The 26,563-nt window shown below is 39.7% G+C and overlaps 1 protein-coding gene across 5 annotated transcripts in view; it reads right to left on the minus strand.

The window, feature by feature from the left end:
* Atp8a2 (ATPase phospholipid transporting 8A2) overlaps positions 1-26,563 on the minus strand; it is a 639,008-nt gene that overhangs the window by 507,450 nt on the left and 104,995 nt on the right. For 4 of the 5 annotated variants that reach the window (XM_078015676.1, XM_078015677.1, XM_005337571.5 and 1 more), the window contains one exon: positions 12,274-12,418. In XM_078015676.1, coding sequence (XP_077871802.1) covers positions 12,274-12,374 — 101 coding nt within the window. In that variant the 5' untranslated portion in view covers positions 12,375-12,418. Of the gene's footprint in view, positions 1-12,273; positions 12,419-12,553; positions 12,614-26,563 lie in introns of those variants that run through there. The other variant, XM_078015675.1, reaches the window with a different exon arrangement.

The raw sequence follows: 26,563 nt of genomic DNA on the forward strand, positions 1-26,563 counted from the left end.
ACATCTTGAAATCAGGCACACCTAGAGATAGGGCAACACTGAATGTCTCTCCCAGTAAAGCTTGTGCAATCCCCGCCTTGCTGGAGACAGTTCACAGGAAGATATCTCCTTTGTGACACAGCTGATAGAGGTAAGCCCATGCACCTGACCCCTTGGGTTGATCCAACACTTAGGTGACAGGGGTTTTTGCCATTCTGAGGTCAATCATCTTGCCCCCAATTCACTGTTTAAAATAGTTCCAAATAAAACAAAACTCAGGAATAAGAGAAAGTATCAAAATACCTTCCACATAACTAAAACTGGAATTTTGGCAACATCTTTGTGTATTTCGCCACCTACTTACAAGCCTATTTCCATCTATCCCGAAAGCCACAGCCTCACATCTCTCCCTGGGCAATGACAGCATCCCAGTGCATTTCAAAATACAGAGCCTGTAGGTTCACACACATGCCACAGCCAAAGCATCCCAAACCCAAGGATAACTTTGTCACTTGCCCCCGTAAGAGCTTCTTTGGGCTACAGCTGACCCCTTGTCAGTAACTGGGATTTTCTGAGCACAGCTGTCTTTGCTCCTTCTTCCATATCTTTTACAGAAAGCAAAAGGCTATTACTCTCCTCTGTACCTTTGCATATGTGCATATGCTGTTCCCCATGGCTGGCATGTCCTCCCTCCACAAACCCCACCTGAGCTTTCAGACTGACTTCTAATCAGCTTTCAAACCCAACTGTAACTCTGTTCTGTCCTAGCCCTGAAGCATTACAAAAAAAAAAAAAAAACCCACTCCAGATTCCCCATGATAGAGGGGGATTAAAATGCTTGCCTTGAAAGTACCAAATGAAGGATTACAAATTGGGCTTAACTTTCTAGTCTCAGGGTTGCTGAAGTCAAAAGCAGAAGTTAGACTGAGCTTGATCTTCTCCAAGAAAAAGGAGGAGCCCCACTCAACAGAAATCTACAGCACATAGCTCCAAAGTGGGGTATGAAAGAAAGTTACCAGAGCTTACACTTACATGTATCTCCAAAAATTAAGGTTTGATAACATTTACTGAATAGAATGATCCCGGTGCCCCCACATGGTCTTAAGGAATGTGCCTGGAGGGGAAGTTCCCTGATTTGAGGGCTAGGGGTGTGCTATGGAATGAACAGTATCACCATCCCCAAATTAATATATAGAATCCCTAACCCCTAATCTGATGGTATTTGGAATCAAGATCTTTGGAAAAGAAAGGATTAGATGAAGTCATGAGGGTGGGGGCCCTCAGAATGGGATTAGTGCCCTTATTAAAGACTGATACCTTATGTGAAATATCACTATTCTCTTTGTCACTCCCTCACCCCATTCTCTTTTTTTTCATTTTTCATTGATTTTTTTAAACAAATGACAGAAGAATGCATTACAATTCTTATTACATGTATACAGCACAATTTTTCATACCTCTGGTTGTATATAAAGTATGTTGATACTAATTGGTGTCTTCATACATGTACTTTGGATAATGATGTGTCTATCACATTCCACCATCCTTGCTAACCCCTTGCCACCTTCCTTTCACTCCCACCCCTCTTCCCTATCTAGAATTCATCTATTCCTCCCATGCTCCCGCTCCCTACCCCACTCTGAGTCAGCCTCCTTATATCAGAGAAAACATTTGGCATTTGGTTATTTGGGATCAGCTAACTTCATTTAGCATTATCTTCTCCAACGCCATCAATTTACTTGCAAATACCATAATTTTGTTCTCTTTTATTGCTGAGTAAAATTCCATTGTATGTATGTGTGTGTGTGTGTGTGTGTGTGTGTGTGTGTGTGTATATATATATATATATATATCTCACATTTTTTTATCCATTCATCCACTGAAGGGAATCTTGACTGGCTCTATAGTTTAGCTATTGTGAATTGTGCTGCTATAAACATTTATGTGGCTGTGTCCCTGTAGTATGCTGTTTTTAAGTCTTTTGGGAATAGAACAAGGAGAGGGATACCTGGATTAAATAGTGGTTCCATTCCCAGTTTTCCAAGGATTCTCCATACTGCTTTCCATACTGGCTGCACTAATTTGCAGTCCCACCATCAGTGTATGAATATACCTTTTTCCCACATCCTGGCCAACACTTATTGTTGTTTGTCTTCATAATAGCTGCCATTCTGACTGGAGTGAGATGATATCTTAGATTAGTTTTGATTTTCATTTCTCTAATTGCTAGAGATGATGAACATTTTTTTCATATATTTGTTGACTGATTGTATATCCTCTTCTGTGAAGTGTCTGTTCAGGTCCTTGGCCCATTTGTTGATTGGATTATTTGTTTTTTTGGTGCTTAGCTTTTTGAGTTCTTTATATACCCTAGAGATTAGTGCTCTAACTGATGTGTGAGGGATAAAAATTTGTTCCCAGGATGTAGGCTCTCTGTTCACCTCACAGGTTGTTTCTTTTGCTGATAAAAAACTTTTTAGTTTTGAGTCCATCCCATTTATTGATTCTTGGTTTTAATTCTTGTGCTACAGGAATCTTATTAAGAAAGTTGGGGCCTAATCCCACATGATGAAGAATAGGGCCTACTTTTTCTTCTATTAGATGCAGAGTTTCTGATTTAATTCCTAGGTCCTTGATCCACTTTTGAGTTGAGTTTTGTAAATGGTGAGAGATAGGGGTTTAATCTCATTTTGTGGCATATAAATTTCCAGTTTTCACAGCACCATATGTTGAAGAGGCTATTTTTTCTCCAATGCATGTTCTTGGCGCCTTTGTCTAATATAAGATAATTGTAGTTTTGTGGGTTAGTCTCCGTGTCCTCTATTGTATCATTAGTTTACCAGTCTGTTTTGCTGCCAGTACCATGCTGTTTTTGTTACTATTGCTCTGTAGTATAGTTCAAGGTCTGGTATATTGATGCCACCTGCTTCACTCTTCCTGCTAAGGATTGCTTTAGCTACTCTGGGTCTCTTATTTTCCCAGATGAATTTCATGATTGTCTTTTCTATTTCTATAAGGAATGCCATTGGGATTTTGATCAGAATTGCATTAAATCTGTATAGTGCTTTTGATAGTATGGTCATTTTGATAATATTAATTCTGCCTATACAAGAGCAAGGTAGATCTTTCCATCTTCTAAGGTCCTCTTTGATTTTTCTCTTTAGGGTTCTGTAGTTTTCATTGTATAGATTTTCACCTCTTTCTTTAAGTTGACAAGTATCTTTTTTTTTTTTTTTTAGGTTATGGTAAATGGGGTAGTTTTCTTCATTTCCTTCTCAGAGGATTTGTCACTGATATACAGAAATGCCTTTGATTTATGGGTGTTGATTTTATATCCTGCTATTTTGCTGAATTCATTTACTAGTTCTAGAAGTTTTCTGGTGGAGCTTTTTGGGTCTTCTTTCTCTATGCAAGGTAGGAAGCGTGACTTTACCATCCTACCAGAAACCGACTACTCTATCAACCTAATCTTGGATTCCCAAACTCTAGGACTGTGTGAAAATAAATTTCTGCTGTCTAAGCCACCCACCCAGACTATGGCATTTTGCCATGACAGTCTGACTGACTAATTCATGGTAACAGTGGTACCCTCCCCTGTCTGTCTCTCTGCTTATTACTACTATATGTTTCAGTTTATATCTCCCAGCTAAATGGAATCCTGGTTTACTTTATCTAATTTCACTAAGCTAACCCTCCCAAATGAAAAAGTGGCTTCAGAATCTGGAATGATACCTTTTTGAAAATTATGTTAATATTGCAACTAAAGGCAAATTTTATAAAGCAGCAGAATTATCTCTTCCTTTCCTAATAAAAGTTCTTCAAAACAATTTTACTAGGTTAAGCATTAGGAAAATTTAACCAAACCTGATGAATCAGCCAAAAATATTCAAAATAATGAACATCATTAACAAATGTACTTAACTACAAAGTTTAACTGAGAACATTGGTGAACCATAGTATATCTTTAGATAATAACTAATTTAGATAATATGTCTACAGATATTTAAATGCCTATATTGAAGGTTATGCTAAAAAGTTTTAGTGAAGGAACATACAATCTGTAAAGTTTGGAGACCACTGACATAGAAAGAAAACTTAAATGATGAACATGTCGGACCCCAAAATATGGCCCCTCCTAATCTGTTCCTTTAGCATATTTCAAGATGAGTATTCTGAGAAACTGCTGCCAGGATTAACTCTGAGAGGCTGCCCTTTTGTAAAAGAAATGTACATCTGGTAAAGGAAATTTACACTGGTGAAGTAAGCAGCAGGCATGATACATAAACAGGTTTCTCTGATACCCACTTTTTGCCAAGGAAAGATCTTTTCACAGGAAGAAGAGGTTGGGGGTCTGACAGAATGACCACAGCTGGCAGTTACATAGGACACTTCATCTGCATCACAGGACAACTTTCCAGGCCATACACCTCCTCCCCTCAACCTCTCTTACCCCAAGAACCCTTAAGTCCTTATCCCTTTGTTCAGCTGTATATAAGGCTGGGTTATCTGTGCCCCTCCCTTGAGTCTGGTGCTATGTGTATAGCCCCCATGTTTCTGCAGTTGAATGCAATTGTTATGGGAGTTTTTTCCCTGTGAATCTGTTTGCTCTAGGTTTATTTCACAGATTAAAATCATCAAACTTTTGGAAGGAAAAGAGCAACACATCCATTCTTGAGCTGATGTCCTTTCTCAAGCAGGCCTGAAAGTTGAAACCTATCAACACTCTCCCGTAGCCTTTCAAAGTGATGGTATCTCTAACCAATACCTAAACATACAGAATAATCTAACAGAATGCCCAGCAATATCTCAAACTCAACTTCAAATCACTTTTTAATTGCATCTTGCATGAAATAATAAGAGTGGCTAACAACCTCTGATTTAAGTTTTGAAGAGCTGGCTCTCATTTAAGAAAAAAGAATGGATCAGCATTTAAATGATCAAACCCAACCTCATGAATTTCTGGAAATTTCTTTGTAAAACATCCTCGCATCCCAACAATGGTGGGTCCTCTCCTTTTGTTCTCTCTAAGCATTGTCCCTCTTGAAAGAGTTGCTGATTGGCTTTTCTGAGTAAGCTTTTGCTTCTGTTGAGTGGCTCAGTCAGAAGTGGTGGAACAAATACTTCGACCCTACTTTCTAGATGGTGACCCAGAAGCTGGGAGCTGAATGCTGAGCAGAAACAGGATTATCTGCAGGTCCCATGACTACCAACTCTTACAATTTCTATACAACTGGACTAGCTGTCATGCAAACAAATTCTCTCTGTGTTGTTGGTGAGTTTAGGGAATTTTCTTTGACACCAGGAATGGAATGTTTTCAAATCTTAACACAACAATCACCTAAGGACACTGACTCTTTTCTCTCTAATCACCATGACTTCAAAATCATATCTGTTTCCAATAAAACATGCAATGTTTATCAAAAAAAAAAAAGATGAGAGTTTAGCATTTTCCTACTCTCCCAGGTACTTGTAGTTAATTTTAAGATTTTTTTTTTTGCCTTTAGAAAACTATATATTTATAGGAGAGCTGCAAAAATAGAACAGAGTTGCCATCTAACTTTCACATAGTTTCTCTGTACAGTTAACATCTTACATCCTAGTACAATGATCATAATTAAGAAAATAACACTTGGCACAGAGCTAACCCAAGTACTGACTCTATTCAGGGTTCACCAGCATTTTTCAACCAATGTACTTTTTCTTTTTTTTACTGGGATCTGATTTAGGGACTCACATGGCATTTAGTTGTCCTATCTCCTTAGTTTTCTCTAATTCTGGTTAAGTTTAAACTTCTATCTCACTAATTAATTCTTGATGTTTAATTTATTTAGACTCAGAAATGCACCCAAGTTCACAGAAAGCAGTAAGAGTTAACAGTGTGGCTGGGGGTGGGGTGGGACACAAGTCAGTGGTAGAGCATTTTCCTAGCATGTACAAGGGCCTAGGTTCAATCCCCAGACCAACAAAATAAAAAATAATAATAATAATAAAAGAGTTCATAAGGAAATAAGTTGCTGATCCAAATTCTCAAACAAAATGCCTTCACTTATTTGTAAAAATGAGAATGGTGCTACATCTTGTAACTAGAATGTCTCTCAAAGGCCCTTTTGTTGAAGGCTTGGTTCCAAGCTGGTAAAGCTATTGGGAGGTGGTAGAAACCTAGGAGATGAGGCATAGATGGAGGAAGTATATCACAGCAGATGTGCCTTTCAAAAGTATATCTTGTCTCCAACCCCTTTTCTCCTCTCTATTTGCTTCCAGGCCACATGAGGTCAGCAATTTTGCTCCACCAAGTGATCCCTCTATGATGTTCTACCTCACCACAGGTCCACAGTGATGGGGGGCAAAGTAACTACGGCCTGAAACCTCTGAAACCATGAGCCAAAATAAACCTTTCCTCCCTTAAGTTGATTTTCTCAGGTATTTTGTCCCAACAACAAAAAGCTGACTAACACAAATGGCAAAGTTGTTTCTTTGGTCAAATTCAAATTGCGTTTCATTATCCACCCACACAAAGGTCAACTTGACAAAGAAAAATCACCAGGAAAGTCTATTCTCCTAGACATTTGCTGTTTCCTTAGAAACATCAAATACAAAGCTGGTCCAAGGTTGACATGCTTTTCTATTTCTAAAAATAGAGTTCAAGAAAGCTCACACATTCAATGATCAACTGAAATATATGGTGCCAAGGCTCCCCCAATTTCCAGTTTTATTTTCAGGATGCCTCAAAAACCTATCCAGGAGAACACTTCTAATTACCAGACTCTTCTATGGCATTAATTGCTATTGGTATTAATGAAATAAGGACTCATGATCTATTGTAACATTCATGTCAGAAAACACAGTGCCTGGTTTGGAGTTTAACCAAACATATCTATCTGCCTCTAATATAAAAATAGCATAGACAGAAGGGAAATCTTGAGACTGAAGGCTGAAAGGTAAAATGCTTTGAATATCAGCAAGAACTCTGAATGAGGAAAATACTTACCTTTGCCAAACTGGACAAGGACAGATGTCTTAAACCAGAGGTATGTAAATCTTACTTTTTAAGACAATGATCATTTTGTGACTCAAAAGAAAATGATTCTTGATAGAATCTTGGTATTGTTTCTTTGTTAAATTATAAGCAGCTTATGCATTGAGACAAGGTCCCATCTAAATTCTTTAGCTTTAAAACATTTGGAAAAGACTCCTTCATTTTTGTATCACTCAAAGACATTGGATCTAGAACCATCTACACCTATCATCCACCATTCATATATAAATAGGCTGATGAAGATTATTTTGTTCTCTCCATTCTCTTATTTTAGAATCCCAGCATAATATTACAGGTTGAATATACTTTAACCAAAATGCTTGGGATAAGAAGTGTTTCCAATTTCATTTGCTTTTGTTTTGTTTAGGTTTTGGACTTAGGAATGTCTCCAGACACATGATAAAACATCCTGGAAAGAGGATCCCAGTCTAAACATCGAATTTTCTTGTACCTATGTATCTCATACACACATCCTAAAGGTAATTTTATATAATATTTTTAATGTGCATAACTACAATCCACCACATGCTGGTAGGTGTGGAATTTTCCACCCGTGGCATCATGTGTGGTTCATAAAGTTTCAGATTTAAGGAATGCTTAACATATAAAACGTAACACACAGTGCTCAATTCCTATACAAACTTAACACAAAGTGCTTAATTACCTTTGCTTAAAAGGTAATATTTTAAACTTGCCTTGGGAAAGTCAATAAAATATTTATAAAAAGCAATTTTCCTTTTAAGATAAACAATCTGAAGAAATTCAGTAACTTAACAAAGCTCAAGTTATTGCTTTAATGAAGATTTTTTGCTAGCTAAAACGCCCACCTGAAATGAATGAGTCACTCAAAACTGAATATCTATAAACATTTCTAACTTGCTCTGAAGATCTCATTTCAGAATTGGGGAAAAAAAACCTCCTTATAGCCTTGAAATTCACTATTTCAAATGACATGCTGATAATCACATAGAAAGATTACATATGTCTGATCATGATGACGTAAATATTGTTCATTCCTTTGATCAGTCAACTACTTCAAGTATATTTTGGTGGGGGAAGCATTTTAACTTTAAATGGTTTTAAAAATTTATAAATACAAAATTAAAGATTGACCTACCAGATTCCTCTACACAGCAAATTTTTTGAAAGCATTTAATATGTAACTTACAACACACGAAAGGATATGGTGCCGTTCACATAAAATATCCAGTATAGGGAAATTTATAGAGATATAAAGCAGATTAGTGGTTGCATGGGTCTGGGGAGAAGCAAGAATAAGAGGATGACAGCTAAAGGGTAAGGAGTTCTTCTCAAGGTGGTCAAAATATTCTAAAATTGTACAACTCTGTGAATATACTAAAAAACCAATGACTACAACTTTAGATGGCTGAATTATGCACTTAAACATTTTAAAGGAAACAGGACTATATATTTTGGGGAAAACGGGACCTTGTTAGGTAGACACATACACACACACACACACACACACACACACACACACATTAAAAATAACCCATTAATTACTATTTCTTTTTCGGGGTAAAGGAATTTACTATCCTCACAAAGTCTTAGAGAATCAATGCCTAGGAAAAAGATCAATCATAATTCTCTACCATGAAGGTAATACAAAGTCATTGGCTTCAGACTGGGCACTGGTGTTGCTTTCAGTGTCAAGTACAAGACCAAGATTTGGAGGGACAACCATGTACAAGGTACAAGCTCTCCCAGAAATTCAAGAAATTTCTCAGAATTTAGACTTCCCATAGTGTGCACTCCTACAGGGTTGCCAAGGCCAGTCAACCCCAGAAGTGAACTATTCACTTCTGCTCTTTAGAGTTTTCTCCAGGCCCCGCCTCTGTTGAATCACACCAGTTCCAAATGTTAACCTTTGACTACATAATACCTGTCCTGAAGTATATCACCCCTCACTTACTTTCCCTATACCCAACAGCAACCTCCCTCCCTTAGCATCAAATTCTGAGCCCCATCCCTGTCTGGAAGTCAAACCATGAATTTCTCACAGAGACAAGCACAGAGCACCTGCCAAGACTGTAAGGTTCCACGCCAGAAAGGGTTTAGGGAGGGGGGAAATAAGAGAACTCTCTCCTACAGCGGAGGGTTCCTGAGGTGTATAATCAGACATTCCTGATTCAGTATACTAGTGTGAGCCTCAGCTGTCCCATATGTCCCTTCTTTTCAAAAACCTCAATATAGAAGCAAACAGGGCTGGAGGATACAGTTCAGTGGTAGAGCATGAGCTTAGCACGCATGAGGCCCTAGGTTCAATCCCCAACCCTGCAAAAAAAATACACACACACACACACAGCAAACTGAGATGAAACTTTCATGGCCCTACCTCTAAGAAAAAATACTGGTAACCTTTTCTCATGAAAAATTATATTTAAAAAAGAAATCTTTTATCAATTTCCTTTTATAGAAAGATTCCCTTGGATAGCTTTATCAACCTTCAGCAAACATTCATGGCCAGGATAAGAAAAAAATCCTTATTTTTAAAAAATCAATATTTTTTTAAACTGGATTTCAGCATAATTTAAAATGCTAAAACATCATGGCCCCATGTTTTGTAAAACCCTTAAACTCGAATGCTAAGAAGTTTTGTAATTAATTCCTAATGAACTACAAGTTACTGATAACCATCAGTGATTCCTACTTAAACACAGAGTAGAGGTGAATCGCATACTCAAAGGCCATTTTATAGAATCTCAAAGATCATATTTTAATTTCTTAGACACCACCCAGTGCATTCAGAAACTTATGCTCACAGGATAAGCCAGGCACTCAGAAATTTTTTTAAAATTTCATACTTAACATGATATATTTTAACAAGTTCAATTATATACTTATATGAGGTTTTTAAATAGAATAGTTGCTATCTGCTTACTTTATATCTAGCCAGCCCATTCTACATTCCCATACTTAGTCTTCTCTGCTACCTTATAAAAAAAAGCACAAATGAAACCCTACAATAAGTAGCCACTTGGAATCTAATAATAAAATCAGTCTCAAAAGTCAGTTTTTAATCTTCATTTCAGAACAGTATTGAGAGTCCATTACCTAAGTTCTTAGAAATCCTCACCTCCCATGGAAACTAGGAAATTTAGACCAAGCTCAAGACTCCTGATTTATTCTCCCAGCTTTATACAAGCCCAAGAGACACAAAAATAAAAGAAATTAATAGGAATTAAGTAAAATACCTTTGAAAACATACTATAAAGTTTGAAAAAAAAGTAATTCTTCAGTTCCATACCCTTATAGAGCATTTATCTTCTTAAAAATAATCTTTGTCTTTATAAAAGCAATTAAATAGAAATGTATGAGAAGGTGTGAAAAGTGGAACTATATTAGCAGTGCTAGATAGATTCCAAATGGTTTTAAGTATATTAAGATTTGTGCAACCATCATTAACAAATGAAAGTCCATGCCCATTAACAGTAGTTTCCTCCAATCTCTTCCCCCTTCCCCAGTCCTAGGAAACATTGATCTAACACTTTGTCTCCATAGATTGCCTCTTTTTGATATTTCATATAAATAAACTCAGACAACATGAGGTCTTTTATAACTGGCTTCTTTCACTTAGCATAATGTTTCCAAAGTTAACCCATGGTGTAGTAGGTGTATTTCATTCCTTTTGATAGCCAAATAATATTTCATTGTATGGATATACCACACTTATCTATTCAGTCATCATTCATCAGTTGAAAGACATTTGACTGTGATCACTTATTGGCCATTATAAATGATTCTGCTACGAACATTTGTACATAAGTTTTTATGTGGACATATGTTTTCATTTCTTCTGGTTGTATACACCTAGGAACAGAATTGCTGGGTCATATGGTAACTTTACATGGAACCTTTTGAAGAACTGCCAAACTGCTCTCCAAAGCCACTGCACCATTTTTCCTTCTCATCAGCAATGTATGAGGGTTCCATTTTCTCTACATCCTTGCCTATGCTTGCTATCTTTTTTGATTTCACTCTAGTTTGTGAAACGGTGATTTGTTGTCTTAAAGTAAGCCCATACATTCTAGAATGAGAGCTCAGCTCTTCTTTTAAGTTGCACTTTTATAAGTATAAAAATATGTTCAATCTTAAAACCCAAAACAAGTCTGGCACAACCTAATACTCCCTTAATAAATGAAGATACCACCTCCTATAATATACACTATTATTCTACCCCAAATTCTATCAAGCTACAATAATGTCCAGTAGCCAGACCTTTCTAAATGAAGGTGTCAGGCTAAGCACCCTGTATAAGCACTGCCACAGCAGTGGAATACTTAACCATATAACAACAACAAAGTTGGAGCCAAACTTTCAAGAAATAACACTGGACTGAAATTCAGGTTTGTCGATAATCTACGTGTAATCTGATCAATCACTGAAGTTCTCTATGCCTGAGGATGGTTGTCTGAGCAGCTCAAAAAACTACATCCTCTTAAAGTCACTCCAAGACCCAAAATTTTCTAAGCCTGAAAGTTGAGTTAAATTTGAAAATGTACTAACACCCATGCTAAAAAACAAAACTAGCCTTGCACAGCAGAAAGAAACTATTTGCTAGTCAGAGGAGCAGGTTCAATTTCCAGTTTTACCATTTAGTAGCTACATAACCACAGGTACATTACTTAGCATCTTTATACTTCAATTTTCTGATCTGAAGGTAATAATGTCTGCCACATCAGGTGATGGAGAATCATGAAGCTAGTATGACTAAGGCATGTAACACAGCAGCCAGCAAAAAAGCAGGCACTTAAATGTTACCTTCCATCCATCTTTCTGATAACTCTGGGCAAAGTTTCCCAGCAAACAGACCTCTTAACGAAGACCCAAGAATCTTTTGAGATCTGTGGGATTCCCTTATAAAGCATTTCCCTACATTAAGATCTGCAAATTGCTAAAGAGAACTACTAATCAGGTTAAAAAGAGATTATGGGGGATTCTTGACAAGCAGCCCAGGGATGAAAAGAGAAGAGACTTCACTTTGTGGGTGATATTAGAATAAAACTTCCTCAGGGCCCGCAGAAAGGCTGGACACAGCATAGATGCCAAGGGGAGGAAGGCTGAAGATGCATTCACACGACTCCTTCAGTGTACACCACTAGGCTCTGGGTGGGTGGAGGGAATTGGGGAGCAAGGTGCAGGAGGAAGCAGATGAGGCCAGGTCCAGCTAGGTGGGAGAAAAGCCCCTCCCCAGCTAACTCCACTGCCTCTGGCATCTCTCAGCCGCCTTCCCCTACCTGATCTGGTTGTCGCAGAATTTGTTGAGATGCGGTTGGTTGAGGTAAATGGTGCGGGCCGTTGCCTCCAGCTGATCTCCAACAGACGTGGTCCGGGACATCTCATCCTCTGCTTTCTTATAGCCCGCAGAAGAACGAACAGGTCCTGCAGAGACGAGGCGGGGGGGCAGAAAACAAAGAAGTCAGCCTCCGGGCGAGAGGCGGCAAGCACAGGCTGCAGGCTGACCCGCGGGGCCAGCAGGGAAAGGATGCTCAGGAGAGGCCGGGGCCGCCTATGTACCTTGGCTCCGGGTGGAGACGCCGCCGCCGCCGCCGCCGCCGCGGCCACTGCGGCAGGCCCCGCCCCTCCCCGCTCCGCCCCTGCCTCCGCCCCACCCCCAGGGGCTGTGGAGCCAGCCACGCCCGCCCTCCCCGGGGGCTGCTGCCCGGGCTCCAGCGCTCCCCTGGGCGCTCCCCTGGGCGCTCCCCTGGGCGCTCCCCTGGGCGCTCCCCTGGGCGCTCCCCTGGGCAGCCTGGGGCGCGCCTGAGGCTGGGCGGGGAGGAGCGTAGCAGCCGCGTGCAAAGTCCGCGGAGCCCCGTGTGAGTGCACCGTGGAGGCGCGCCTCTTCCGGTTGCGACCGGGATCGTGAGGACAATGGGGGTGAGGGATCGGGTGGCAAAACTCTCTTGCTGAGAGCCACCTGCCGTCCCAAGGACTGCGCTTTGGAACTGGATTCTCTGGGCTTCTTTGTTGCTACTTAGTTACTGGGTGGCAAACAGCCTGGGAAGACGTGCCTGACCTCTGCACTCTAAAATGAAAGTCCCGCACCCCGGTGTGAAGGACCTGCTCCCATGATGGTCTACGGTGGAGAAGGAGCTGCTGCTTTCCTCCATAGATGTGTCTAGTCACCTGAGGGCAGTAGCTTTACCAACCCCAGCTATGGACCTCAGTTTGAGCTTGCATTTCATTGCTTAAGTTACTGTTTCTCTGGTTACCACACGAACCAGCCTGACTCCCTACTGAATGTTTTTTATTTCATTTTATTTTATTCCCTACTGAAATTTTTATTTCAGTCCTATAGCCAAAGCTCCCTACTAACCTTCCTACTAACCTTCCCTTGAGTAAGTTATGAGCATAGAGAAGGATGAAACCCTTACTACACACACACACACACACACACACACACACACACAGAAAATTCATTACCACTTCAACTACAAGTCAGTATCCCTCATGGGAAAGGGCCACCCATCTGGAGAATGAACCTTTAGAGAGAAATGCCTGAGATAAAGGGTCATGGAAAAATAAATGCCCTACAGATGGAGCCTTACATTGTTTCCTTTAAATGTATGTTCACACCTGCCATCTGTTCACCATATCACAGTTTGCATGTTGGGTATCATTTTTAAAGCTCATCTTAGTGGAGTAAATTTCCACTTCCCAGCAACAAAGAATGCTGTTATTGTCATGGAGAAAATTTGAAAAATAAAGTTTTGGCAAAGTTATCTTTTAAAGTGAGCATAAGGATTGTAATCCTTAACAGACGGGGCAAAACATGAAGTTACTGAGAGCTAACATACTATAATGAATACTAAGTAAGGGTTAATTCTGAAGTGAACTAAGGCACCCACCAGGTATGCAGGCTTTGGGGCTCAGAGTGGGGTCCCTGGTCACAGATCGGGTACACTCCATTTTTGTTCCCATCCTCTGGCAAGGGACCACAGCCTCCTGGCTATTTCAGTGAGGAACTGATTCCCTCACCTTCCCACCGACCTCCCTCTGTCTGAGATCCTTCCTTGTGCCACTGGACACTGCTGGGCCCTCTCCTTATTATCAGTAAGGGGCAGCAGAGAGCAAGAGTCTGTATTTCAAAACTGGCTGCTCTACCAGCTCTGGCTCCTAGACTTCAATCAGAGAAGGCCGAGGTTTTGTATGGGGGATTTGACTTTGTTTGAGGGTTTTGTTTCATGTATGTATATGCATGTGCTGGGATTGAACCCAGGGCTTCACACTTGCTAGGCTAGTCCTCTACCACTGAGTTACCCTCCCAGCCCAGGCTGGGTTTTAAAGCATTCACTGATTTAAGACGGATGGAGAATATTTTTGCAACTAGCCCATATAAAAGTTACTGCTTTTCTCTCTGCCACTTACCCTATTTTGTTTTCCTCCACAGCGTTTTTATCCCCATTACCTGACATTATTTATTTATGGTCTTCTCCTGCGCCCCAGAGCATAAGTTCCAGGACACCAAGGACATGCTTTGTTCAGTGCAGTGACCTCAGCACCCACAACGGTGCCTGGCACATAATGAATACTCATATTTGCTGGTGGAATAAATCATTTTTATCCAAGTTGTATAAAGGGTGCCTTTGAATTCCCCAAGCAGAGATGCAGGGACATGCACAGATACACACACTAGTTTGAACCAAAATAGTTCATTGCCTGAATTGCATTCACTCAGTGGCTCCCAACTCAGGGTGCATCAGTATCATCAAGGGAGCTTTCACAGATTCCTGCCTTCCTTACTGTTCAGATTCTGCCTGTTCTTATTTTTTATATTCTGTAAATGATACTAATGGGCAGCCACAATCGAGAATCACTTGTCAAATGCTGCCAGGGTCACAAAAATAAGAGATCTAGCTCTTGCCCTCCAAAATGGTAACTAGTTTAAGGCACAAAGTCATAACCACAATTACCTGTTTACCAGTGAGTGACAGTTTATGACCAAGTAACTGAGAGCTTGCTAAAAGGTGCTAATGAGGATCATAGGTCATCAACAACTTTGTGCTTGGGATGGAGAAGTGGATGAAACAGACATTGTTGACAGATATGAGCCTTACTGAATGAGTACGATTTGTATTAGTAAAGAGAAAGGCACTGTAGATAAGGGCAAGGAGAGCTTAAGCAAATTTTGTCAAATAGACAAAATTGTATCAGGGGCCAATTAAAAAAAAAATCAGTATTGAGGATCCAAATTGGAAAAGTGCAGAAAAGAAGTACATAATGACTAAGGTTTCAAATTCAGACTCATGAGACAATCCTGAGTTAATGCATTTTGCAAATACCACCATACAAAATAAGAGTATGTACTTACAACTCCCCCATAGAAATAGGCACAGTGTCAGCAGACAGTGGGAGTTCAATAAATATCTATTAGTTGAGAAATAAGTGAAGAGAAAGAATCAAGAGAACAAGAGTAGGCTAATAAATACTGTTTGTCCCCTGCAGAGTTGATGCTTTAGTCAGATTTCTGTCACTGTGATACAATACCTGAGAAAGATCAACTTATCAGAAGAAAATTTAAGTTTGGCTCACAGTTCTGGAGATTCATGGTCATTTGGCTCCAATGTTTCTACTGTGGTGAGGCAGAAGAGGAGCACATGGTAGAGGAAACTGCTCATCTCATGGCAGACAGCAAACAAAGAAGAAGAGAAGGGGTGGGGGTCCCAATATGCCCTTGAAGGGCATAGCCCCAATCACATACTTCCTCCAATCAGACCCCATTCTCCTGAAGCTTCCACCACCTCCCAATAGAACCATGTCCCCCAAAAGTTCACCTGTGAGACAATGCAAAAACGTTCAGAAGTTAAATGGTTAAATTATGAGAGGTATAATCTAATCAGTGGGTGATTTCACGGATGCAAATTAACTGGATGATAACTGCAGGCTGTAGGGGATACAGGAGGTAAGTTATTTTGCTTCCTGTTGCCATATCCTGAGCCACTTTCCTCCACCAGCCCTTCCTCCACTTGGGCCCACAGCAATGGAGTGGGCCATCTGCAGACTGAGGCCTCTGAAACCATGAGCCCCAAGTAAACTTTCCCTCCTCCACATTGTTCTTGTCAAGTCTTCTGATCACAGTGAGAAAAACTGACTAAAACATCTATGGACCAAGCCTTCTATACATGAGTCTTCAGGGGACATTTAGGATGGAAATCATAACAGTGGAAATGCAGATAAGAGAGTGGATGGCCAAGGTCAGGAGAGAAAGGGAAGGGACTTTGTCTTATTCACAGCTCTATCGCTTACACATTGAATAATGACTAGCATGCCACAGGCCGTCTGGAAGTATATATCAAATGAATAAATAAAAGGCTAACATAGTAGGTGCCCTTTGAAGGTAATTACCCAGCTGCTGGACCAATGAATTCTCCCTTGTCTAGTTACTGAACTCTTTCTTTCTGACCTAAAAGCCAGGGAACCCAGTATCCGTGGAGGACCTTCTTCCTCTTACAGAGTAGATCAGGAGGCAGAGGAAGAATTTCTTCTGAAATAACTTGAAGCAGCTGTGGAGAAACCCACAGAGTCTCAACAGCTTGTGGATCCAGAGTCAAGTCCCTTCCTTGACCCCAACAGTGTTGGAGTCTTTGGTTTAAATGAACCAACCCTTCATCATTGGGTAAATCACTTAGAATTAGTTATTCCTATTAACACAACAAAGGAGCACACAGAGAACCTATTTTGTCCTATAAGATAGAAGAGCAAGTAAGATTAAAGAGACAAATTGCCCTTCACTTAGAGATCACACTGGGGCAGCAAGGTTTTAGATATCTCTGGCACCATTGCAACAGATGCCACAACCCAGACCCAGAGAGGCTCGATCCCACAGAGGAAAGTCTCCATGGCAACATCAGGGCTGGTGTGTTAAGATAAAACCTAGAAGTGGCTGAAAGGTGAATGGCTAAAGAAATAAGCACACCTGTTCTCCTCCATTCAGAGTTTCTGTCACAGCTGGAGAAAGAACAGAATGTTATGAAAGAGAGAGATGGTAGAGATCATGAATAAGAGAATGCATGAAGGAGCAGAGGAGAGTTTCTAACTCAGACAGACAGTTGTAAAAGAGCCTATAACTAGCTCTATGCTCCTTAAGCAATGGAAAGAGAAGTAGAGGTAAAGTCGGACCTTGCTTGGATATTGTATAATAAAGAATTTCTCTGCTCCTTGTCCTGGGCTCCTGGGAGGAAACCTCTAATAAGCCCTTGAAATTTCTGGAGTCCCAGGAGCATCTTTGTCATTCCTGGTGGGCATCTTGGTCCCCACCTGAGTATATGCTGCAAAGATGACTCATGGTGCATCCCTACCTATCTTCAGGTGGGGTTTGAAATTACCAGAAAAAAAAAAAACAACAATGTGATTAGAATGTCAGGTCTTTGAATCAGGTGAACCAACCCAACATCAGGGCAGCTGGAGATTGAGTTTAATTATGTTGCAATGATCCCACTGATAACGCTTGCATAGTGAACAGGGGAGGGGGGGAGGGGGGTAACTATGGACCCCAAAGCTCAGGGGGCTATCCAAGTTGATGAGTGACACTGATGTGCTGAGGAGATGACATCTCCTGAGGTCATAGAAGCTGCATGTTTGAGACCCTCTCAGACCTTGTTATATGTGTCTTTTCATTTGGGTGGTCCTGATTAACCCTTTAGAATAAAACTAATTATCAGTATAGCTTTTTTCTTGACTCTCTGAGGGGGTAGTGAGAACTCCTGATTTATTTCCAGTTGGTCAGAAGTACAGATGACCTGGCAGTCCGTGAGTTTGTGGCTGATGTCTGAAAGGAATGCAATCTAATGGAGGATTATGTCCTCATCCTACGAAATTGACCTGACTTTGGCCAGTTAGTGTTAAAATTACATGGCAAACATTACTCTATGAAATCTGAAATGACAGAGTCAAAGAGAAACCTTATTAACAATCACCGAACTAACTGCCTCATGGGAAAGAATTAGAAGCCACATCTGCACTTGATCAGGCTGATTCTTATGAACTTAGAGAAGCAGCTACTATTTGAGCCTTGGTTTCTTCTTCCACAAAACAGATTTCATTATTAATATCAAGGGCTGGTACATTTTTTTTTTGGTAGTGTGAGTTAGTGAGTATTTTAGGCTTCATGGGACACATCTGGTCTCTGTCTCATATTCTTCTCCCTCTCCTTCTTCATCCTCTTCTTTTCCTCCTCCAAATCCTCCTCCTCCTTCTTTCTTAACACAAATATATTTTAAAATGTAAGAACCTTTTTCTGAGGTTTGGATCTTAAATGCTGTCCAAAGATCCTGTATTGAAAGCTGGTTGCCAGCCAATGGTGCTTTGGGGAGGTGATGGAACCTTTGGAAGGTGAAGCCCAGGGGAAAAAATTATTGGGAGCATTCGCTTGAAGGGGCTATTGAGACCCTGGCTCCTTCCCCTCTCTCTTTGATTGCTGTCTGTCATGAAATAAGCAATTTCCTCCGTCACACACTCCCACTATGATGTGCTGCCTTGCCACAGGCCCAGAGGGAAAAGTGACCCAAAACCGGGAGCCAAAATAAATGTTTCCTCCTTTTAAACTGGTATTTTGTTACAGTGACAGAAATCTGACTAACACATCTTTTTTCCCTCACAGGCCTGACTTGGCCCTCAGGCTAGAGTTTTCTGGGCCCTTAAATAAACAAAGTTCTCTCACAGTTAATGATCTGATTTGGTTCCAACTCCCACTTCAAAGAAATAACAGTTTAAATTTCAATTAGGTCACATTTCCTAGCAGGCATAGGTATTCAAAAATTTATTGCATGAGTTAAGAAGTTGGTTATGTTTTTCCCCCACTTTTTTATGTACTGTGCTTGAAAAGTATGTAAAGGTTGTTTTCTCTTTGCCTCCAGGTATATCTCTAGGAGGAGAGTGCAATAATTATAGAACTTTTCAACAAGAGGCATGCACGTGCACACACACACACACACACACACACACACACACACACTCCCCTCCTCAAAGAGTTCAACCCTGGCCTCTACCCCATATTTACAAGATGTTTCATAATTGCTCGGAACACAGACACATCAAAAGCAGTCCAGCTGCTGGGGAAGCACTTGGGCTGATTATTTCTCCTAATCAAACAGACACAATGAAAATGCTGTGCAAACACAAAATGTGATCATTCTAGCCTTGGCAGACACGTTCTGAAGGCCCTTTCAAGACCTCACGTTGCACAAAACACGTCTTTCCAAATATAGCATCTGTGATCCACTTCTATCCAAGAATTCAAAAGAATGGGACACAAAGGAAAAAAGGCTCTGATGGGTCAGGATTTCTTATTTTTATAAACTCTTAGTGTCTTTTTTTAACAGGGATAGAAAAGATGCAAAGAAAGTAACAGGCCACAGACTATTTATGATTCAAAATATATAATTCAGTTATTATTAATCTGAATTCATTCAGTTATTAAATGCTTCCTAGACACAAAGCATCTGTAAAAGGAGAGGTACATAGTTGAAGGTATCAGCCTGTGTTTCAATAACAAGAGAGACCAAGAAATATGGAAATTCAAAGCACCAGGATGACTACCGGGTTCAAAAAGGGCCCATCAGACAGGACACTCTCATAAAGGAAGGATTTGAACTGGGCTTCTAAGAATGAATATGATTTGGCTGTGCAGAGAAGGATATTCCAGGTAGAACTGTGTGTGAGCAGAGACACATGCCAGAGAGACTTTATTTAAATATAGTTGGCTCCTGCACTTTAGGTGAAAGCTGAGCCATAGTAATTTGAAGTCTGGTTTCCAATAAGTACAGCTGTACAGACTGGACTTTTGTTCCTCGAAACCCATTCTATTTCTTATATTAAAGCTCATCATGTAAATTAAGTAAAAACAAAGAGGCTTCTAAGGACATATTTTTTCATATATAAAACCAAAGCTACAAAATATAAAAGCTGTGTTTCAATTACTCAATTCCAAGGACTTTTCAATATAGATGGGATTGGCCAAGGCTTAAAATACAAGTCCAGTGACTTCTCATAGCAGCTCTTTCTGTGAGGATGGATATTCTCCACTGTCCCTAGGATCTTGAATCTGGGCTCAAGGTGGGAATACCATCATTAAAATCCCATTGTTAACATAATATGTATGAATACAATCATCTGCAGGGGACTAGGACATGCCCCAACACTGCAGATATCAAAATCTGCAAATGCTCAAGTCCTTTATATAAAATTTATATAAAATGGTGTAGCATTTGCAAATAAATGGTTTATCCGTTTGCCTATAAAATTGTGTCATATTTGTACACATCCTCTATCAACTTCAAATCATCACTAAATTATTTATAATACCTAATATAATCTAAATTGTGTGTAAATAGTTATAGTATATTGTTTTATGATTTTTATCATTGTATTATTATTTACTTTCTTTTGTCCACTATTTTCCATCCAGGATTGGTTGAATCTGTAGATGTAAAACCTGTTCATATTGCACATGGAGGTCCGACCATACAGTCTTTAACAGTTAATCCCATGAGCAGGACAGGTGCTTTGTTTTGTTTTCTGAAGTTATGGTTTGCATATCTCCAGCACTTTGTAGACCTATGATTCCTTGTCCAATGACACACGGGCTCATGGCATCTGGCGGAATACCCTGCGTCATTAGTGGCCTTTCCCCCTTATTCTGGAAGTTCCACATTTAATGGCCTTCTCTCCATTCCTCAAAGACATCACCTCTGTTCCCTCTCTCTGCCCAGAGTGCTCTTCCCTTCTCTTTCTTTTGCCAACTCCTTCCTGTCACTCAGGCCCTAGCTTCAATCTCACTTCTCCACAAAAGCACCCCTCACCACCACCTATCTACGGCATCCCCCTCAATGATTCCCTAACATTGTGCCTCCTTTCTTTCATTACATTTATCACTCCATGGATTATTATTTTTTGTTCATCTTATGTCTTCCAACATTCGATAGAAGCTCCAAAAGGGCAGGGATCATGCCCACATTAACCACCTCTGCAACTCCAGGGCATAGAATGTGGAAAGCACTAAATTCAATGCATGAATCAAGTGAACACAAAATTTCACATTCTGCTTTAGGTAGACAGAGGAAATATCCAGTTTTGCTTGGAACTTAGTTCTGTTGAAAAAGTTCATGTATATGATTTTCAGTTCTCTCTTGAACAAGGATGCTTTAGCTCCCAGATCATGTCATCGTCCTCTTGCTTCTCTCCTTTAAATGGTGCTGGGGAAATGGAGGGTAGGGATGGTGACAGGGGAAGAGTTGGAGTCCCTGATATAAATGCCTTCTGCCTCTTCTTTTCTACAAAGTGATCTTCCAGATGACCCTGCCAGGATTTATGACTACAGTCTGTGTCTGTTCTGCTTTGGCTTTATGAAAGGGCATTAGTGTTCCTTTAGTGGCTCCTGCCTCACCTGTGCAGAGACCATCTGCCTGTGCAATCTGCCTGCTCATCAGCCATCCACCCAGAGCCCTACTGGGTGGACCTCTGGAAGGCCCAGTGGCTTTCAAATCAGCTTCCAGACTATCTAGAAGATCCAGGTGGGAAGTCTAGGAAAACAAAACCTGTTGTCAGTATTATCCTCACTTATCCCATACATCTTGTATCTTGTTGGGGAAATCTTCCCCAGAGAGAAAAAATAATCAAGACATGCCACATTGCTTTCTTCTCTCCTGCTCCTCTCCTTTTCACCTCCTGAAGATCAAAAGCAGAGGCAAGCTTTTTAATGTACTTCCCTAGCACCATTCTCTCTCCAGATCCCAAACAATGCTTTAAAAAAAAAAAAAAAAAAACCTCTGAAGCAAAGCCATCCAAGCTCTGTTATAAATATGGTGAAAGGGGGAGGGAGGAATTAATCCAGTCTCCTCATAAACAAAAGCCTAGCCTGCCTATTTCTGCTATTTTGGAAATGCACCCGATGCAAATGCCTTGATATTTCTCTTGACATCCCTTCTCATCTTTCCCAGGGAGGTGGGAAGTCTGAGCCTATGAGAGTCAAATGTTTTGTACAAGAGGAAGGCACATTCACTTGCTTTAACTGCCACCCCAGTTTCACATGCATAGCAGCCTGTCATGTTTACTTATCATCACTGGTCACAGGAACCCACATTCTGCTTCCATCAACAATATTTACATAAACGTCAAAATATGTGAGTCAGTTTTAAGCAATTCATCGCAGAGGACAATCCATTCACCTTTATTCCTAAATCCATGGGGATGAAATACAGTTTTCCCAGTACAGTGCTCTTCCTGACTTTCTAGCTGATTTTGACATTTGGTGTATCACATTTTCTTCTCAGACACAGAAGTGAGAAAAATTTAAAATATGGAAAAAAAATCTTTAAAAAGGGAATGCAAATGGAATCATGTTGAACCCCTGACATTCTCAACCAATTCAGTGCTTCCAGATCAATTAGTTGTCTTGGCCATATCACTTTACAGGTCCTAAATAATTATGGGAAGTATGACCATCTGTCTTTGAACCTACTACTACCCTAAGCATTCTGTTTATAATAGCCCATCTAATCCTTATGACAGTCATATGAGGAACATCCTCATTTTAGAGATAAACAAAAATGAGGCAAAGAGTAATTAAATAACCAGCTCAAAATCCAAGTTGAATTTGTTTGTTATTATAAGAAGGATTTACATAATTGTTATAAATAATTCAGGAGAGGCGGGTCTCAAGAAGCTTCCTAAAACAGACACATATCTGTTGACTAACTGAATCTTTTGTCCTTTTGGATGTTTTTTTCTAAAAATAGAAGTATATTTCCATAGTCTATGCATTAGAAAAAAAAATAGAAGAGGAAAAAATTCCAATGGCTACTCCAAGATCTCAGGCAGGAATGATAGAAGTGGTGAGCATACCCAGAGCTCAAACCAGGAAAGCCAAATCCCCATCACTAGAGTTTAAACTCTCCCAGAATCAAGACCAGGCAGAAGAAATAGGTAAGTCAAGTTATCCATTCACCAGAAATTCCAGGCATTCTATGTACACAAGGCAGGCATCAAAACTCCTTTCCTTGCATTTGAAGAGTTTATAATCTGGTGGGAAACAGACCAGTGCTGAAATTAACTCACACAGCATAGAATGTGAAGTGCTTCCTGCTACCTGCAGCTCCTTCCTTCCCACCTGTTCTCTGCCTGCCTACGACTCATCCTTTAAGACACAGCTTGGGTTTTCTCTCCCCAAGAAGCCCGCCCTTGCCACACATCCCCACGTTGGATTCAGTGCCCTTCCTCCACCTACGTTACCAAAGTAGGTTGACCATGTGAGGGATGAGATGATTTGAATTTATCTGGTTAAGACACATTCTTTAAGCAAAATGTAAATAAAGTACAAATGCTTTTCAAGTGCATGGTTTTATATGTGTTGCCTCTGAATCTTCATAAGTAGAGACAGTTTATTTAAAGACCATTAACTCCCAGAATATGTAAGGCATTATTTAGATTCAAACATCTCTCCTTTCAGATGACTAGAAACATCACTTTGACCACAGCTTATATACAGAAATATATACTTATATACTGCTGTGGGTGGTAGTGCCTCTCACACGCTGGTAATCTTAGGGTTGATAATCTTAGAATATGATAACTTTAGGATTATTCCAACTATGTTAGTCAGCTTTTGTTGCTATAATAAATTCCCAAGATAATCAATTTATAAATAGAAAAAGGGTGTTTTGGCTTATGGGTTTGGGAGGTTTTAGTCTATGACCCATGGCTTTGGGCCCTTGGCAATGTTCCCAACACATGACAGTAACACATAATAGAACAAAACTTCTCATCTCATATAGGAATTAAAAAGAGACAGAAAGGGAAAGACTGGCATCCCACAATCCCCTTCAAGGCACATCCCCAATGACCAACAGACCTATCATTTGGTACCACCTCTTAAGGTTCCACCTCCAGCCCATAGTGCCAATACATGGGCCTTTGGAGCACATTCCAGATCCAAACTATAGCAATGTAACTGAAGTATGTAATTCAGGGCTGGGGTGATATCTTATCTGATGACACATCATTCAAATAGGTAACAATGATGGTGATGATAATGATGACGATAGCTATGAAAAATACTTCATTCTTCACTCTATGGACATAAGGAACATAAATTCACAAAAATCATTAACGCTTACTATGGTTCCTATTGTCCACCCTTAAACTCCAACCCCTCTGGGTATTCTCCTCTGTTAAAATTTTTCCATCAAGATGGGTGGGAAGTGGGCACAAAAAGAGAGTGGTTAACGGTGCACCAGATGCAGTTGGCTAGGAGGGATGATTTCTACTGTTTTATTACATGGTAGGAAAACTGTGGTTAACAACAATTGCTTATTTCAAAATAGCTAGTAGAGAGAATTTAAAATGTTCCCAGAGCAAAGAAATGATAAATGCCTTGAGGTGATAGGAACTGCAAACTACCTCGTCTGATCATTACAAATCTGATCACATTGTAATATGTTTATTGCATAACATTTTATGTGTCTATGTGTATATTTTACCTGACATATTAATATATTTGTATTTTAATTGAAACATTAATTTTACATGTTCATAGTATACAATGTGAAACTTCAATGTTTATAAGATAAAATATCACATTGAAATATTATACTGTATCCCATAAATATGTACAATTAAAGCCTGTCTATTAAAATATATTTTAATCTATTTTATTTTATTTTTTATTTTTTTTCAGAGTAGAAATTAGAAGTTTATTAAAGGACAGCAGAAAAGACTTCTCCCGGAGGAAGAAGGGGACCCAAGAGGTGGAATCCCTAATCTATTTTATATATTACATTTTATACATTTTTCATCCATTGGCTTTCATGTTCTCTTCATCCCGCAACTAGGTAGATTGACTAAATTTCTTTCAACAATTCCTTTTTCTAGGGTCCTTGAAGTAAAAAACTCCCTCATTTCCTACGATCCCAGGCATTTAATGTGTGCTGAAGTTGAACAAATAGATTACTGTTCTTATACTATGGAGGAGTCCTCCCCAATCATGAGTGGCCTTTATTAGAGACACTTAGCATCTTCATTGGCCATCACAGCTTTCCATTACACTTTGAGTGGAGAGCTAACTCCCCATTGTCTTGGTAAGTTTTATGCTGATGTAGAATCACCAGAAAACTGGGCAATTTATAATGGACAGAAACTTATTTGGCTCATAGTTCTAGAGGCGAGGAAGTTCAAGAACAAGGACCTGAATCCGGTGAGGGTCTTCTGATTATATCATAACATGGAGAGGGCATCACATGGAAAAAGAGAATAAGTGAGGGGCCAAACCTCTCCTTTTACAAGGATCTTGCTCTCAGGATAACAAACCCGCTCCTGCAATCCATTCATGAGGACAGAGCCCTCAACCTAATCACCTCTCAGGTTCCTACCCGCCAACACTCTCGCATTAGAGATCAAGTTTCCAACACATGAACTTTGGGAACACATTGAAACCACAGCACCCACCCTAGGCTACAAGGCCCTATTCTAGACATACTGCCTTCTCTTCTGACCCTCATAAGGGTTTAGCTCCTTCCCACTTCAGAGCATTAGCTCTTACTACTCCTCCTGCTTACAGGAATCCCAGCTGGAACGGCTTTCTTCTACAACTTCACACTCTGTTCTTTATTATTTGGGTCTCTGAACCCAAAGCCAATTCCTCCAAGGAATTTCTTGAAGAAAACATAAATTATAATTATAGGGCATGTCTAACAACTCATCCTCCATAAATCCTAATGATAGGTAATGCATTTGCCTAATTCAGTTCTCTCACAGTCCTCTTTAACATCTGCCAAATGGCTGCACATGTAAGTTAAAAACTCAACCTTACAATAAATGTTCTAAACTCTGTGGAAAAGTTTGTACACCTGACATTGACATTGTTATACACAATGAGTTCATCACAGCTACTATACTAGACATTATAATAAACTCAAGCCTGATCTAATGTCAGAATCCTACCACTTGAGGGAACCTAAGAATAAATTTCTTAATCCTCTTGACCCCTGGGAGGAAATCAAAATAGCTAACTTATAGAATTTACTTAAGTTATATTTTTAAGTACAAAGTTTTTAAATTAAAACCAATAACTGATATGATTGTAGTTGTCAAGTGTAAAAATAATAATACCATAAAGTTACTTGCTAAATATCTACAACTCAGCTACCACGTTGCCCCAGAGTTTACGTAATCTTTTTTTGTCAGGGTTATTTTTCCTAAGAATTTCTCTGTGTGCAGTTTTCTTTGTATTCCAACAAAGTATTTTTCTATCCAGCCCACTTATGAACCTCAATTTGTGTGTCAGACTATAAGGGGCATCCCTATGTACACCATTGTCTTCTAGTATATAGCAATATACTCCTGTTGTTTAGGATTATAAATTGACTCCTATATTTTTCTTGCATAGATACAAAATCTTACTTTCAAATAACATTAACTTAACAAAGTCTTGTTTTCCTGTTGTGTATGCACAGTTCATGTTGAAAACATTTACTATTAAATTTTTATCAACAGAAGATACTGAATCCCAAAGATTATGTGTCAATTACCCAACCA

Source organism: Ictidomys tridecemlineatus, chromosome 6, assembly GCF_052094955.1.
Source record: "Ictidomys tridecemlineatus isolate mIctTri1 chromosome 6, mIctTri1.hap1, whole genome shotgun sequence".
Lineage (NCBI taxonomy): Eukaryota > Metazoa > Chordata > Mammalia > Rodentia > Sciuridae > Ictidomys > Ictidomys tridecemlineatus.